Source organism: Carlito syrichta, unplaced genomic scaffold (genome assembly GCF_000164805.1).
Source record: "Carlito syrichta isolate Samal-C Ts95f unplaced genomic scaffold, Tarsius_syrichta-2.0.1 Scaffold303580, whole genome shotgun sequence".
NCBI classification, from domain to species: Eukaryota; Metazoa; Chordata; class Mammalia; order Primates; family Tarsiidae; genus Carlito; species Carlito syrichta.
Genome location: NW_007247676.1, coordinates 323,752 through 341,675, shown reverse-complemented (window position 1 = coordinate 341,675; position 17,924 = coordinate 323,752). Strand labels below are relative to the sequence as shown.

General features: G+C 36.8%; 1 protein-coding gene across 1 annotated transcript in view; it reads right to left on the bottom strand.

The window, feature by feature from the left end:
* LOC103261061 (peroxidasin-like protein) overlaps positions 1-17,924 on the bottom strand; it is a 334,905-nt gene that overhangs the window by 23,576 nt on the left and 293,405 nt on the right. The window contains 2 exon segments of the mRNA XM_021712669.1: positions 275-405; positions 7,876-7,989. Of these exon segments, the coding sequence (XP_021568344.1) occupies positions 275-405; positions 7,876-7,989 (245 nt within the window).

Below are 17,924 nucleotides of genomic sequence, written 5' to 3'. Positions count from 1 at the left end.
ATTATCGCAATATGCAGAGATTTAAAAAGGCACCAAGCCTACAGTACTCAGACATGTACTGATGAGGAACTCAGAAATACTGACCTGAGTTCCTGGCCACCCAAATTCCTGCGCACTGAAGCCACTGGCATTGGGTTAGAAGGATGGAGCTACCTGCATTTTATGGTGTGAGTTTTCTGATATTGTGCCACAATTTCGAAGCGTTATTAGGCAGTTCTGCTAAGTGTAGTGAGTCTGATCTACACGAGATATTTTACTTGGGGAGAAAACAAACCTGCTCTCTGTGAGCTCTGATGGGTTTTTGAATTTCTACTGCAAAATTGCCAAAATCCTGGGCAAACTTGGTTTTCACCAGTAATGTCTCATTTTCAGCATCTTCACCCACATACAAGTTACTGTGTTGCCAGTTTGGACAAGAAGCAAATTAAAACGCTGGAAAATAAAAATTGCATGAGAATTTTTAAAAACTCATCAGACCCTCTTTAGGCATTGGGAACGTACAAGGCATTGTGATTGTTGCTCTGTGAAACCGTGAAAGGAAAGAGACGCGACTAGAGTTAGAAATTAAAACCAAATAGCATGTGAGATGATAATCCAGAGTGTCACGTCTGCTTCATGCAATTGATCTAAAGATGATAAGGAAATATTTCTTAGGAAATAAAGGACATGTCATGTTGTATGACATACATATTTGACATATTATTTAGATCTCAAAGTTTGTCTTTAGATCTCAGCGTTTGTGTTTTGCTAATGAATTGTTCATTTAACATTATTTATTTATTTGTTCGGTTTTTTTTGTCTTTAACTTTTTACAAAGTGGGATTTATTGGGAGGACAGAAAAGCTCCCACAGTGGGAGAGGACCCGAAGGGGTTGCCCTATTAATTAATTAATTTATTTAAGGGCAGTGGTACAATCACAGTCTCAACTTCCTGGGCTCAGGTGATCCTTCTGCCTCAGTCTTCCAAGTAGCTGGAGCTACAGGCTTGCACCACCACTTCTGGCTAAGTTTTTTATTTCTTAGACAAGGTCTAGCCTTATTGCCCAGGCTAGTCTCAAATCAGGCAATCTTCTCGCCTCAGCTTCCCAAAATCCTGGGATTAGAGGTGTAAACCACAAAGCCCAGATTCATTTCACTTTAAACAATGGAAAAACAGTGACACATTAAATGTTACAGATTATGCAGTTCCCAGGTGGGGAAGTTGCTAGCTCTATTATAAATTCATTGCAAGAACTAAATTAAGATAAGGATACTATGTGTGACAAAAATCAAATCTTAAACCTGAGGCAAAATAGCTCACATCTGTCGGGGAAATAAGAGGAAATAAAAATATTGGGTTGAGAGTAAGATATGTCTCTTAGAGCTTAATTGAAGTTCTCAAAAAGCAGAAGCAAACAACCAGTTTAGGAAATAGAAATGAAAAGCTTAATCTATCTATGACTATGATATATTGTAAAAAAAATTTTATATAGATTTGATTTAATGGGTATGATATCCGTGTCGCAAGTTTTCCATTTTTTTCCAAATTTTTTTAAAAGTTGTTCTTTGTGAAGAAGCCGTTGTAACTTTCAAAATTGTTCTGCTTTGTTCTACTTGAAATTTGTCTTCTATTGTTAATAAGAAAATGGCTTGCCAGAAGCAGTACATCCTATAAACCTGTAGAACAATCTTCAAATCAGAGACATGTTACGGAGCTTTCATCAGTAAGAAATTTAGAAAAGCAAGGAAAAGGAATAGAGTTACCCGCAGCAGGACCAGAGTCACTAAACATAACTCTATGTCCTCTAAGACACTGTGAATTAGAGGCACCATAAATCAATAAGGACCACATGCCAATTTCTAATGCAGTACTGTATCAAAATTGATTCAAGTGTACAAGTGTTAACAGGGCATGGTGACTCACACCTGCAACCCTAGTACTTCGAGAGGTGGAGGTGAGAGGAATGCTTGAGCCCAGGGGTTTGAGAGCAGCCTGGGCGCCTTGGCAAGAGCACATCTCTAATAAATCAGCCAGGAATGGTGGTTGCTCCTCTAGTTCCAGCTACCAGGAAGGCTGAGGAAGAAGGATCACCTGAGCCTAGCAGGTCGAGGCTGTGGTGTCCATGAGCATGCCAACTGCACTCCATCTTAGGCGACAGCCTGACTCAAAAAAATATGTATTTACAAATATTGATGAGGATAATATTAACACAAATGATGGGACATTTATTTTCATGGTGCTCTCTCCTGTAACTCCTCGGTGTTTAATCAAAAGAGACTTAATCACAAAGAAGTCAGTGTGAGTGTATAAAGATATAAGCAAGAGTCAAAATAACAAATGTGGGCACACAGGGAGTATCTGATACTGACAAGGCCAGATGTTGTACAGTGAGACAGCATTATTTAACAATGATGTACTGAGCACTGTCATGCATCAGACAGTGTGTTAAGATAGATAGATGCAAGAGACAAGGGTGCTTCCATTAGGGTTCTCATATTATCTCTGCAAAGACTAGTTGATAAGCAAGAAATAAAAGACTTGTACTAGGAAGACAGATAAGAATCACAACCTTGTATTTATGGAAAACTATGCATTTTAAGCTATTGTGTGGTATAACTGACACACAAAAATTGCCAGATTTAATATATACATTTTGACAAGTTTGGACACGTGCATACACCTGTGACACTATAACCAAAGTACTAAACATATCTACCACCTCCAAAAATTTCCGTGTTCTTTCATATGTGCATGTGGTTGTTTTTCTCTTGTTGTTTTGGTTTGTGATAAGAATAATTAACATGAGCTCAATCTTCTTAAAATATTTTGACGTGTATCACGCCATATTGTTAACTATAGGTGCTACGTCGTACAGCTGATCTCTAGAACATATCCGTCTTGCATAAATGAAACTTTCTTCCAATGAGCAATCATTCCCCATTTCCTCTTTCCCTGAGACCCTGACAACTACCATTCTATTTTCTGCTTTTATGAGTTTGAGTATTAGATACTTCACATAAGTAGAATCATGCAACATTTGTCTTTTGTGACTGGTTTATTCACTTAGCAGAGTATTCTCTAGAAACACAATGAAATTGCACCTCACACTATTAGAATAATAAAAAAAAGATAACAAGTGTTTGTGGGATTGTATGCTGTTGATGGGGAAGTAGAGTGTTATAGTCACTGTGGAAAACAATATGAAGGTTCTTTAAAAAATTAAAAATAAGCCGGGCTCAGTGGCTCAGCCTGTCATCCCGCACCTTTGGGAGGCTGAGGTGAGTGGATTGCCTGAGCCCGCGGGTTCAAGACCCGCCTGGGCAGGCAAGACCTCATCTCTACAATAAATCAAAAAACTAGCCGGGCGTGGTAGCGCGGCCCTGTAGTTCCAGCTACTTGGAAACCTGAGGCGGAAGGATCGCGGAGCCCAGCAGGTCGAGGCTGCAGTGACCGGGAGTGGCCACTGCCCTCCAGTCTGGGCGACAGAGTGAGACTCCAACTCAAAAAAAAAAAAAAATTAAAAATAGAATTACCATTTGATCCAGAAATTCCGCCGATGGGTATATAATCAAGAGAACTGAAATGAGACTCTCAAAGAGATATCTGCACTGTCATGTTAACTGCAACATTATTCACGATAGCCATGATATGGAAACAACCTAAGTGTCCATCAGTGAATGAATGAATAAACAGTACCGCATTGTACACTTAAAAATGTGTTGAGAGCATAATATCATGTTAAGCTTTCTTATCACAACAGAATAAAATTAATGAAGTAAAATAAATAAATAAAATATACCAAAAATATGTTTTTATCCATTTAAAAAACGACATACTATTTCAGAAGATTTGCAAGATGCAATATATACAGAAAAATAGTCACCTGGACTCAAAAAATGGGGGAGGGAAAATCACCTATATTCATAAAAATAACCTTTTGACATAATAATTTATATTTTTAGTTTATTCTTTTATTTAAAAATAATTTTTATCTATAGTAAAGGTAACACTTGTTTTAGAAACAATGCAAAATCAGAAGAGTAGAGAAAAAACATCACTTAAAGTCACCAGGAAAATTGATTCTTTATCTCGGAAACTACTGGGTATTGTTTGATTCCTGACTGAAAAAAAATTTTTTGTAAACCTTGGAAAGATTCTACAAAAAAGATACCTGCACACGTATGTTTGTTGCAGCTTTATTCACAACAGCAAAAACATGGAACCAACTGTGTTGCCCATCGAAGCTGGACTGGATTTAAAAAATGTGGTGCATATACACAATGGAATATCATGCAGCCATAAAGAAGGACAGATATATAGACTTTGCAGCAACTTGGATGGATTTGGAGTTGATCATACTCAGTGATTTATCACAGAAACAAAGAACCGAGTTCCTTACATTCTCACTCATAAGGTGACCTTGAACAATTATAATGCTTTAAGAAAGCGATTGGCAGGAGTGGGAAACTGTCGGGGGAGGGGGATGGGATTGGCAGTTGAGGGAAACTGCCAGGAGAGGAAGGGGCACACCTCATCAACAAGGGTACCTGCATGATCAATGTGGATATACCTAACCCAGAATGGTACCCCATATCTTTATAATAAATAAAGAAATTTTTTAAAAAAAGAAAAACTTGAAAAGTTTACCATATGAAGAATAAAATCCCCAGTAATGAATCAATGAGAAGGCACTGCCTTCTTCCTGAGGTAGAGCGGAGATGGTATGGGAAAGTAATGGAAAGAGACTCCAGTTCTTTTTCCATCTTGGGTCCATGTAGTTGGTGCCTGCTCGTGCCAGGCAGGAGACTAAGTGCTGGCATACACTTGGTGTCACTTAATGGTTAGCAGTGCCACAAGACACTTTAACTTGCCTTGTGCGTCAGGTAAGAATGCTGCAACTTAGAAAGTTGTTAACATGTCCACAGAATATAGCTGTTACATTGCACAGCTGGGCTACAAATCAGGATTCAAAAAAAAGGAAAAAGTCCTTGCTGTTAGCCGCTGCACAATTTGTTTCCCATCTAGGAAGAGTGATGGGTCATTTTAAGCGTGATAAAATTTATGTTTTAGGAAATATAGAGGGAGAGTAGAAAGAAAAGGAGACCAACAGAGAAGTTATTGAAAAAAATGAAAGAAAAAAAAAACCCACTGTGGACGTCTCTATGTTTCAAATAGTATTGAAAACATAATACTCAGCATGTTGCTGGTAAGAAAAGGTGATATTTCTTAAGTTGAGCTGATTTTAATTCTTGACTAGTATACTGAAAAAGAAAGCTTAATTTGTGTTCAAGATGGAAAAATGGGAGTGAGAATAGAGAAGAGGGGGAAAATGCAAGAAAGATCGGCATGCAGAGGAAACAGAGTAAATTTACAATGTTAGTACATTTTGCATGTTGGCTGGGGGGGATTTGAGCCCCTCTGGTCTCAACAACTATGGCACGCTTAAGCACAACAGAATAATCTGCAAAGGATTACTAAAGTGTGTGCAGTTACATGACAAAACAAAGCTGGTTATCCTTTTATTGTCAGATTAAGAATAATCTGAACTCGTGGTTGTCAGGTCCATGTTGGGTAAAAGTTTGATAAGATTGACCAGAGGTTAAAATGAAATCAACAAATATTTAGCTGACTCCTGAGGCAACCTATACGCATAACTTCGGTGAGGCCACCCTGAGTCTTAAGAGTTTAGATGATAATACAAATCCATTATCTCTCAAAATAAACAAAATGAATCTTCACAGTAGGTCCTAGATGTGGCTGCAAAATAGAACAGAAGCAGCAATGGCTGCTGTTACCCATGCCACATGCTTGCGGGCACCACTGGAAAGGCCAAATCTCCACAACCATCTTCAAGACGAAGGAAATTGCCCTCTAATATGTGAGTCCAACATCCATTTCTGATGACACACTGGTGAAACATCTCACCTTTGAAGGCAGTTGAATGACAAATGCAATGCCACATTAAAGGACCGAGTGAATGTGTTCCACCACTTGGATTAATTAAAGATGGCTCTGAGTGGGATTCCTACTTCTAGTCAATATTGTAACTACCTTGCAGGAAATAGCTCCAAGAACACATGGCATGCATATATTTCAGCTTCTTAGCCTGTCTTTTATAAAACATTCTTCCAGGCTGTTCTTTATTGCCAATTATTGAACATGCCAACTCATTTGGACAAAGGCGTCTTACCATTATTCAAACACACCAATCCTTTGCTCCATGACTTTGATCTTGTTTTTTCAGACTGGTACTCCCTTAAATACTATCAAAATCTTAGCCTATCCTTCAAGATACTTTCTCTATACAGCCTGTCTGAGAGTACTAGTAAAATCAATCATCCCTTGCTCTGTGATACTCACTTCCCTGATTGGACTTCCTATCAGTACTCTTATGAGCACTTTTGTTAAATGAGTTAATATTTATTTAATGTTACAAAAAGAAGGTTTGGGATACAGTGGGTACTACAACAGCATGTGTTATGTAATTCTGTGTTTTATTGGATGCCTATAAAATGCTAAGTACCATATTAGTATTAGGTGCTTTGCATATGCATTCTCAACTTAGCACAGTAATCCTGTAAATTAAGCATTGCGTGCCATTTTACAGCTACAGAAGCTGAACTTTGAAAATTGCATGTAAACCGGGCTCAGTGGATCAGCCTGTCATCCCGCGCCTTTGGGAGGCTGAGGTGAGTGAATTGCCTGAGCCCGCAGGTTCGAGACCCGCCTGGGCAGCGAGACCTCATCTCTACAATAAATCAAAAAATCAGCCGGGCGTGGTAGCGCATGCCTGTAATTCCGGCTACTTGGAAGACCGAGGCGGAAGGATCGCCGGTGCCCAGCAGGTCGAGGCTGCAGTGGCCGGGAGCAGCCACTGCACTCCAGTCTGGGTGACAGAGTGAGACTCCAACTCAAAAAAAAAAAAAAGAAAATTGTATGTAACTTGTATAGCTAAGAAAAAATGGGAACAGTATTTGAATACACATGTCCGATTCTATGGTCTTTGCTCTGTCATATAATATACCTCCTCTCCTTGATTTTAAATCCTAGAGGACAGAGTCCTTGTCTTGTTCATTTCTATACATTTCACAAGTTTGCAGCTATAATTGCAGAACATGATCCTAAAAAATGTATTTTGAACTTGACTGAATTATACTTTCTAGAAGTCAGCTATGAAAGACAAAATTCATACACATAGTTCCTTGAAAGAATCTGCCCCGCCTAGGGAGCTGTGAATTACAACATTTACTTTAGAAATTTAATTACACAAGTACATATTGAGCATTTACTCAATGAAAAGGAGCTAAATATGCACAAGGTACTATTTTTGCTTTCAGACACTTCCAAGTCATTAGCGAGGAGAAACTTTCTAAAGTAATAACTATATATTAAGCTAGTATATAAGTTTCATGAAAGAAGTCCCAAGGGATTTCAAAGGAATAAGATTGATATTTCATGATTTTCTACAAGTTCAAAAATATTCCATTTTGGTCACAAATTAAACCTTGCTTGAAATACACTATTCATAAATTAAAATAAACAACTTGATGAATATTAATATCTTTCTTACAAATGATATACTGCTTCATATTTTCATAAAGAATTTGAAAAATATCAACATGTGATTTAACAGGTCAAAAATAGCATCTAAGATGTACAGTTTTCTTCGCTTTATTAATAAAACTTTATTGTCAAGCATGCCCTGGTTCTGCTGTTGCAGAGTAAAATGGAATGCATACGTATTACAGAATGTATCTGTGTTCACGCTTTTCATGTCGTTTATCTGCTATGTAAATAAGTAAGTTAGTGGTGATCTCTACTAAAAAAACAAACTTTAGATTTCGAGCCTATCTTTAGCAAGTAGTCTAAATAAATTAGATATTCCTATACACACTTACTCCTTAGATCACTTAGGTCCACATTTTTCTTGCTGGAATAGCTGTATTGAGCAGAGCGTTTCTTTCTAGATTCTTGTGTGGTTACTCTGAAGTGTCCCCCACTCGTACAGTCTGTGGGGGGAAAAGTACCCGTCATAGCATCAGGCTGACTGAATCTAAGACCTGAATGGATGCCATGCTCTTGTCTAGATTATTTCTTTCATAGCCAGAGAGAGCAAGGACACAAACTAGAGAAAGCAGAAAGCAGGAGAGAGAGAAAAATGTTTAATCGGTGCCATTTTGCTGAGTGACCACCGTCATGGGTATCTGCTTTTACACATCACTGAATCTGTTTTATGACAGTAGGTAGTCAGTCTGTAATAACAGTAACAACTTTAGAGGAGTCCTAGGAAGAGTGAATCTTATAAGGACACTGAGTGCATAGTGTCTTTTATTCATTAGAGGGCTTGACACAATGAGGAAAAGAGAAGTGTTGTGAAATTCTGAAATCCTGGAACTCCTCCAAGTCTCAGCCACATCTCTACCAACGAGGGATTTGGTTTTTAAAATGTCCTCTATTGCACAATAATGTGCATGTCGCTAACCCTACTGTGCTGTGCACTTACAATGGTTAAGATAGCAAATTTTATGCTATGTGTTTTTATCACAGTGTTTAAATGTGAGGATGATATGAAAAACTCTTTGAAAATGAATATGCAGCTTTTTTAAATGTCACCTGAAAACAGATGGACTGGAAACTAAGATATTTTGAAGAAGAAAAATAATGAGGTAGAAATCTACCTTTTCAGACAGCAAAACTACTGTATATAAAGCTCAAGAAAATTCTTAATATTGGTGGGAAAAAAAATAGACCTGAAAAAAGCAGAAGACAATAAAAAATTCCAGAGCATCTCACTAGGTAATCAAATTTAAAACCTTACATTGGTTAGCATAAATTGGAGAGTGGGGAGGGATTACTGAACAGGTTTTTGAATTGGGCGATTGACAAGTTATTCCTTAAGGAAGATAAAGCTAAAAACAACTTACAGCTTCACCTTAACACGTGTAAATTAAATGCAAGAGTACTATGCCTTATCACGCAAACGTGAATATGAAATTCAGGATGATTTTTTTAAAATAACACTGCAAACTGCAGATGCTAGAAAATTAGACAAAATAAAATTAAAACTTTATTATGCACCATCCCAAAATGATAACAGTGATATGTCTAGAATATTGGTTATGGTTGCTATTTGTTTTCTTTTATTTCTACGTCTACCTTTTGTTTTGCCCTTGTTTGACATTTTTTAAAAGGTCTTTATTTATAGAATTCAAAACTAGTCCATTGAAGAAAAAACAAAGCATCATATATTTATAAGTTAATTATTATATTGTTGTCTATTACCACCATTGAATAAAAATATCTAAAAACGTAAGTTTAATAGAGAGACTATGCTATTCCAAAGTCTCGGCCACTTTAACGGAGCAAACCTTGATGTAAGCGAGAGGTTCTGGACAACCAAGGAGCAACATGAGAATACTAAACTCTTGGGGACAGAATTATTCAGAAAGAGGTAGGATGGAGCCAGTGAAACAGTACTTTGGGCAGCTTTGCCAATGAATTGGTGGCAAAGGCATCTACTGAAAATGTGTCTCTTGCTACTTTTATACTGATGAAATCAAGGCATTCTAAACAAATCTACACATTATTCTAAGGGACCCATAGGTGTTTATTTTTCCCTGCTGTTACACGATTACTGTAACTTAGTACTTTATCAATGATCAATAATCTATGCAGATTTGCAGGTAATATGAATATATTATTCATTTATCAAAGATAAACCTGAATATAAAATTGATATTTGATGAATAAAAGTATAAGTACATCAATACCTTATAAATGTTTGCAGATTTATATATAGGTAAGAAAAAGCAAATAGAAAATGCTTAAAAATATATTAAGGAATGTAAACTCCAATTATTAAATGAAACTCAGCTTTTCTATATTTAAAGAACACCATTGTTTTGTTAATAAGTATTTATGAGGAACTTACTGCATCCAGGTGTTAGACTAGGCACTGTAGGGAAAATAAAAATGAATAAGACATGGCTCATGATTTTGAAGAGTTTGCAAGTGTACTCCCCGTACAATGTAGCATTCCCAATTAAGCCAAATATCTACCTTTCCAATCCTCGTATAAAAAGAAAACAAACAAACAAACAAATCTAGCAACAAGGCACTGTAAATGAATGCTCATCATCTATTGTCACTCGTTTATTTTTTAGAAAGATAAAACTTTAGAATGTGTTTATTTCAAAGCACCAATCGATTGTGCAAGGTCATATATATACACAAAATCCAAAAACAAAGAAAATTGTATATAATGTCATAGGTCTATAGAGATGAACCCTCATGAACAGAAGTAACCCACGGGACTGCAGTGACCACGTCACTCTCCTACAAAGTGACAGCTAAAATGTTTTAGCTCTGACATCTTTTTTTCTAAATTCACATTCACATTTATCCCTAGTTACTGCAAAAGAGACAGAACATCCCTGATGACTGTTTGGCTCTTAGGCAAACAGCATTAAATTGAAACACTATGTTAATTTGGTAGATACTTTAGTTTTATACCTCTGCAGACATATCTAATATAAACATGCATATGCCTGCATACGTATCTGTGTGTATGTGTATGTATGTATAAGCACACGTGTACAAACTCTGTTCTTAGGTTTCATATGAGTTATTCGTTTGAAACTTTAGACAACCTGTGGTCAATATTATCATCCCCACTGTTAACTTGAGGAAACTAAGGCACGAAGAGATTGTGCTACCTTGTCCAACATTCTACAGCTTTCTAACAGAAGAAACAAGATTTGAATCCAGACAGTGAAACTCAAAAGCCCAACCTCTTAGCCATCGCACTTCAATATGAAATGAGAAAAACAGAAGTGATATGGTTAATTCCTAGAGTTCTGGCTTGTGCAATCTGGGAAATAATAATGTCGTTATTTTTTAATTGAACAATGAGTGCATGAATGGTCCTAGGGTAGAAAGTAAAAAGAAATAGCTTGAGTTTCAATCAACTCTAATTTCTGATCTACATATGACATGGGGGCATGAAATACAGCAGACACCAACAGGAGACGTGGCTGAATAGAGCCAAATGACTCATTTTCAAGAAGCATAATGTTATCATGTGATGTGTCTAAGAGTTCATACATCTTCCCATTCAGGGTAGCCTTGTTTTTCCCCATGCCACCCACCCCAGTTCCTACCTTTGCTCTGCGAAGGGCAACCTAGATGCTTACTGGGCCAAACAAGGTCCCTCCCTGTGCAGCACCTTGCTGTCTCTCCAGCCCCTCGCTCCCTACTGCATCATTCACAGCCAGTGATCCTGCTCCTACCTTAACGGTCTCACTTGTGTAACAAACACCATAGGTGTCACGTCAGACTTCTCCAGGAAGCCTTTCTTGAACTGCTAAGAGCTGGTCATAGGGGAGCTCACTGTACTCTCTCAGCATTCTCTGACTACCTCTGTCACCCAGCCCTCATGGAGAAAATATAGAAGAGAAGAACTCAGCCCTCCATGCTAGTTTATCCTCAGCACCTGTACATGTACACACTCAGCACAAATCTACACATTATTCTAAGGGACCCATAGGTGTTTACACACCTACATGTACACACTCAGTAGAGATCTTAATAAATGAATAAGATCCATGAGACCTAAGAATGATTTAAAATAATTAATTTGTCGATTTATGTGTTTGAGTATGATTTCAGAAATCAACTGTGTTTGTATCCTGTCTCCCCCACACATTCGAAATACATTAGTTTGACCAAGTTGTTTAAACACGCCTGACTCCATTTTCTCACTGCAATATGAGGATGAGAATATAACCTCTCTTGCGGAGTTGTTGAAATGGTTAAATTAAGTAATGTCAGGAAAGTACTTAGTAAGGATGTTTGACACAGAGAAAGCGCAATAGAGGTGATGTTTTATTGCTTGGAGTAAAGTTTTAGTTAACAATATAACTGACTTATTCTACCCATCAATAAATTTTGCATAATGCCAAAATGATAAATAAACTTTTGTTCATAAGCATATAACTGGCATTCAAAAATATTTGTTGATTGAATTAAAACATAAGGTAGCCGGGCTCGGTGGCTCAGCCTGTAATCCCACGCCTTTGGGAGGCTGAGGTGAGTGGATTGCCTGAGCCCATGGGTTCGAGACCCGCCTCGGCAGCAAGACCTCATCTCTACAATAAATCGAAAAATCAGCCGGGCGTGGCAGCGCGCGCCTGTAATTCCGGCTACTCGGAAGGCTGAGGCGGAAGGATCGCCGGAGCCCAGCAGGTCGAGGCTGCGGTGGCCGGGAGCGGCCACTGCACTCCAGTCTGGGCGACAGAGTGAGACTCCAACTCAAAAAAAAAATAAATAAATAAGGTAATGAGTTTGTGAACTGTTTTTCAAGGTAATTTCACGAGTTTTTTTGTTTTGTTTTGTCAACCTTTTGTTTTGTTTTGTTTTTTGCAATGAAACAATTGGTGTATATCTCTAAGAATTTTATTAAATATTATATTTCTTCATAGTAAAAAAAATCACATTTTGATATTGTCTTTGTCAAAATAACCTAGACTCATAGAACAACTTGTAGGGCTTTCAAAAGTGCAAGAATTTATTATTTGAAGGTATCACCAAGTTAAACCAGTAGAAACTGCCAATCTGGCTTGGTAGTGAGTACTGAAAGGAGTAAGTGTATTTCAGTACCATGTAGATTGTAATTATGTCCAGAAAAGTCACATTCAAACTCAGACCCCAAAGGGTCTGGGCCAGAGGTGGACATGTGCTAAGTAGATGTTACAGGCCAAGAATGGCAGATTCATGATTAACTTAACCAAACCAGAAGACTCTCAAGACAGCAGACTGCTTTGGGAAGGTCTAGATATCACTGTTGGAGTAGATGAACAGTCTCTGATGGGTATTCAAGGTCTCGTTAGAAAGGTCAAGCTACCAGCACTCAGGCAATCATGAATCAGTAAAACTATGGAACCAGGGAACACAGGTGTACCGAGGCTGCACTCCATAATTTAGAAATATGCTTATGTACCTAATCCTGAAATGTACCCCATCTTTAAAATAAAAATAAACATATGTATCAAAAATAATAGAGCTTTCAAACTGACAGAATTATTATAACTTTTTCTGATTTTTATGTACAACATTTTCAATGCCTCTTATTTGCTTGCAAAAAGAGAAAAAGTACACAAAATATAAATAAAATCTACAAAAATGACAATTAATTTGGGGGGGCAGATTGAGAATGAATATAATAAAAGCTGTGGTTTTATATTATATATGTAAAATACAGCCAAACGGTTTCTAGTTCTTATCAAGGAACTGAGTATATTAAAATTTCATATCGTTAGATGATGGATCACTTCAATTAGGATCAATACTGAATTGTTCCCACAACTGTTTTAAAGCAGAGGGTCACAGTAGGAAAAAATTAATATTTCTTCACACTTTTATTGGCCTTTCATTTCTTTCTATTTCATAATTATTTTATAAATCTATCACATTGTGAAAAGTTACCACAAAACAGTGCTTAAAACATTCCATCAGCTTTGCCATGTTCTATTGGTTAGAAGCAGACCACAGGCTCTGCACTCACCAAAAGGAAGGAATTACAGGAGAGGGTGACTCATCAGGGTTGCATCAGACGTGATCATCTCACCAATCATTCAACGAATTGAGTGGTATGCTGCCCTCAATTTCCACTCGTGAATAGAGGGGTAGTTCTCACGATTTAGAAAAATGTACTGCATTGTCAATATATCACACACCACAAATTTTACCTTTTTTTTTGTAAACTGTAGCCACTTAAAAATTATCAAACAAAAGCATTATTACTAATTTTGGGGGAGTATTAGAAAACTAACAAAGGCTTTTTGTAACAAACTTTGAAAATAAGGTGCAAAGCAGTAAGCAACTAAAAGCATTCCGGAGTCTCAGAATTTCGAGGAAGATAATTGCTACAAACTTCTGATTTCTAATCTCATTTGAGATTTGTCTCTTTTTCATTATTAGAAAAACATATTACTGTTATATTGTGCCTGTTATTATATATTATACTAACATATATATATCATATATGTGTGTATTTTGGAGGGAGCTGAAAAAACTGGAATTTATGTATAAAACATTGTGCATTTATTCTTACAAATTTAAATATCAGTCGCCTTCAAAGTACTTTCCATCTGATGCAATACACTTATGAAGGCGCTTTTCTACTGCACAAAACAGTTTTTGAACTCATCAGTTTTGATGACTTTCAGTGCTTCTGCTGTTTTTCTGTTTCTCCTCTTCCACATTGGCAAAACATTTCCCTTTGAAGTCTCTTTTCATTGGGGAAACAAAAAAATGTCACTCGGGGTGAGACTGGGTGAATAAGGAAGGTGGGACATGGAGTTTGTGCCATTTTTTGCTCAAAAACTGCTGACACTCAGGGTGATATGGGTAAGTGCAGTATCATGGGCGAGGAACCAGTCACCTGTTTGCCACAACTTGGGAGGTTTCTTCTGCAAATCGTGATGCGACAGCCTCAAAACCCAGATAAAAACTTTTGCTGCCCATTTGATCTGGAGGAACAAATTCCAAGTGTACTATAAAGGACCTGCCTTAAAAAAAAAAAAAAGACAATGCTGGGTTTTTGTGGGTTCCCCTGTATAATTGCGTACATCTCCTTCCTTTACTTTTTAAGCCAAGTATTAGATTTACTTATTAATTCAATTTACATCTTTAATAGGGCTTCCTCAGGACTTTTATACTTACCTAGTTGTCTTTTCTCTAATGTCATAAGTTGCATGCTTTGTTCATTTATTTTTATTATTTCATTTTTAATAATTAAGGCATCTAATAATGAAGACCACAATTTTATTTTTGTATTCACTTCAGCTTGCCATAAATTTGTACACATAATGTTGTCATTGAATTTTTTTAGATATTTCACTTTTTTTTTTAAGTTGGAGTCACACGCTGTCACTCAGGCTGGAGTGCAGTGGCACACTCAATGAGCAGCACAGCCTTGACCAGCTGGGCTCAGGCAATTCTTCCGCTTCAGCCTTCCAACTGGCTAGATCCACAGGCATGTATCACCATACCTGCCTAATTTTTTATTTGTGGTAGAGATGAGATCTTGCCAAGTTGCCCAGGCTCGTCTTGAACCTGTGGGTTCAAGCAATGCTCTCACCTCCACCTCCCAAAGTGCTGGGATTATCGGCATGAGCCACCATGTTTGGCCTCCACTTGATTTTTATTGCCTTCTTGACAAAATACTTATTTTGGTCAAGTGATTTTCCAATTTATAAATAACAATTTTGTTTTACATTTGATTATTTAATTTTAGGTTAGTTAAATTATGGTAAAAGAATATAGTCCCGTGAAGTTCCTCTTGGGAATTTCAGTGTGCCTAATGACCTAGCATGTGATCAATTTTTTACAAATCCATAGGAACCTTTGAAGAGAAAGTTAATGTTAGTTTATAGTGCACAAGGTTAGATATCGCTCATAAGTTGATCTCATTAATAATATTCAAATAAAGACTGTGCTGAATGGATGCTAAGCCGTATTAAAAATAAGATGAAAAAAACTTGTTTCAGTTAATGATTTTCTTTCCTAAATTCAACTTTCATTATTACTGTATTGTCATTGCCATTCCTGTTTTACTTATTTGTGCCTGACTTATTTTATCTATGCTTTTATGTTTGACTATTCTCAATATTTTGCTCACGTATGTTTCTTGTCAATAATGTTGAGATAAAGGTCATTTTTTGGATATACAAGGGAATTTTCAGCTTTTAATAATTATCTTAATGCATTTAAACTTTAGTTACATTTGGATCTTATGAGCATTAATTTTTGTTTATGGCTCCTTTTGTTTGTTTGTTTAGCTTCTGTATTATTGGTTTCCCCTTTCCCACTTTTACTGGATATTTTACACTTTACATGAACATATTTGAAACTAAATTCCATTAATTATAAATGTTAACACTTAACTTTAATCATCCTAACTATAATTAAGACTTCCAAATTTTTATCATTTCACTATGCAAAGTCAATTTTTATAAGTAGAGTTTTGATTTATTTGATTATGGCACAAACAAATGTGACAATTACAGAATTTGCTGAAAAAAAGTAGATTGGCAATAAAAACACATGAATATTGTTTCATTGCATCAGTAATACCTACAAAACTATGCAAGAACTCTTAGTCTATTTATTAGCTAATACTGAAAACTAGCTTAAGTTCATGTTAAAATGTCAAGATTGTTCCATGTGCAATTTGTTAGCATAACAATCTAAAGGGGAAGTTCCTCCAGCCAAAGAAAAGTTTCCACATTTAATAAAAGGCACATATCTGATGGAAAAATACATTTCTAGTCTTAAGAAACCATTTTCCTAAATTAAGCAACTTAATAAAACCTTCCTTATGAATTACCATATTCTGTTATAGGAAGATTTTTCTTTCCCCGGGGATATCATAGATTGTAAACAAATGCAAAATGTTGTATTTAGAAGATAACTTATCCTTAGAATTTATGAAAGGATTATTTTCAAGGGAATAATTTATATTCTATGCAAAGTCAATATGAGTAGAGTTTGATTCATCAACTAAACTATATCACTGTTTGAGCATACATCTTGTTTTGTATCATTCCAGGACTATTTAGTGCCCTTTCTCCTGCTGTGATATTTGTTCTCACCTTGCTTTCAATAAGCTTTTCATATATTAAGTACTAGCTGAACCAAGGAGAGTGGGTGATGTCCTTACAGTGTTCTATTAAAAATAGCAACAACTTTAGCCGGGCTCAGTGGCTCAGCCTGTAATCCCGCACCTTTGGGAGGCTGAGGTGAATGGATTGCCTGAGCCTGCGGGTTCGAGACCCGCCTGGGCAGGGAGACCTCATCTCTACAATAAATCAAAAAATCAGCTGGGTGTGGTAGCGCGTGCCTGTAATTCCGGCTACTCAGAAGGCTGAGGTGGAAGGATCGCCGGAGCCCAACGGGTCAAGACTGCGGTGGCTGGGAGCAGCCACTGCACTCCAGTCTGGGCAACAGAGTAAGACTCCAATTCAAAACCAAAAAACAAAACAAATAGCAACAACTTTAAAAGACAAACCTGAAATCATTGATGCAATTTAATTGGTTCATTACAGTTTTTTTTTATGAGTTGCTGAAATCTTACTTTCTGAGTGATACTTCAAAGACATTTTATAAGTTAAGCATGAAACAGCTATAGCATCATGAACTAGAATGGTAATAAAATTAGTCTCTTATGAAAGAAATTAAACTTTCATTAGTTTACAAACATGAGTACATTTTATTTGAAAGAAAGTCATGAGCAAACTTAAGCATATTTACATCTATACATAAAATGTACTGTATTTACAATTACTTGATGCTTTAAAGAAAGAACTTAAAGGAAAGTACGCAGCTGGAAATTATAAGACCAGATGGTTCCATCAATCCCAGTGGAAAATATACATCTGTTGGCTCTTTGTGGAAATTGTTTTCTTTGAAGGAAGTTTTATTTAATCAAGTGGCATAGTGTCTTTGCACATCACTTATCTCACTTTAGAAAATGTACCACCTGCATCAGGTGTGATTTTTCATTTCTGAAAGAAATGGAGAGTAAATCATTTTCTGTTTGATATTCAAGGAATACTTTATGCTTTATCCAAAATCATTTTATCAGTATAATTTTAATTGCTTTGATTTATGACACAAACAAATGTGCCAAGTTAAGTAATAAGGATTTGTGAATATTGTTTAATTGCACCTGCAATGCCTACAGTATTATGCAAAGACTCCATCTATTGATTAGCTGATACTGAAAATTAACTTAAATTGATTTTAAGAGCCGGGCTCGGTGGCTCAGCCTGTAATCCCGTGCCTTTGGGAGGCTGAGGTGAGTGAATTGCCTGAGCCCGTGGGTTCGAGACCCGCCTGGGCAGCGAGACCTCATCTCTGCAATAAATCAAAAAATCAGCCGGGC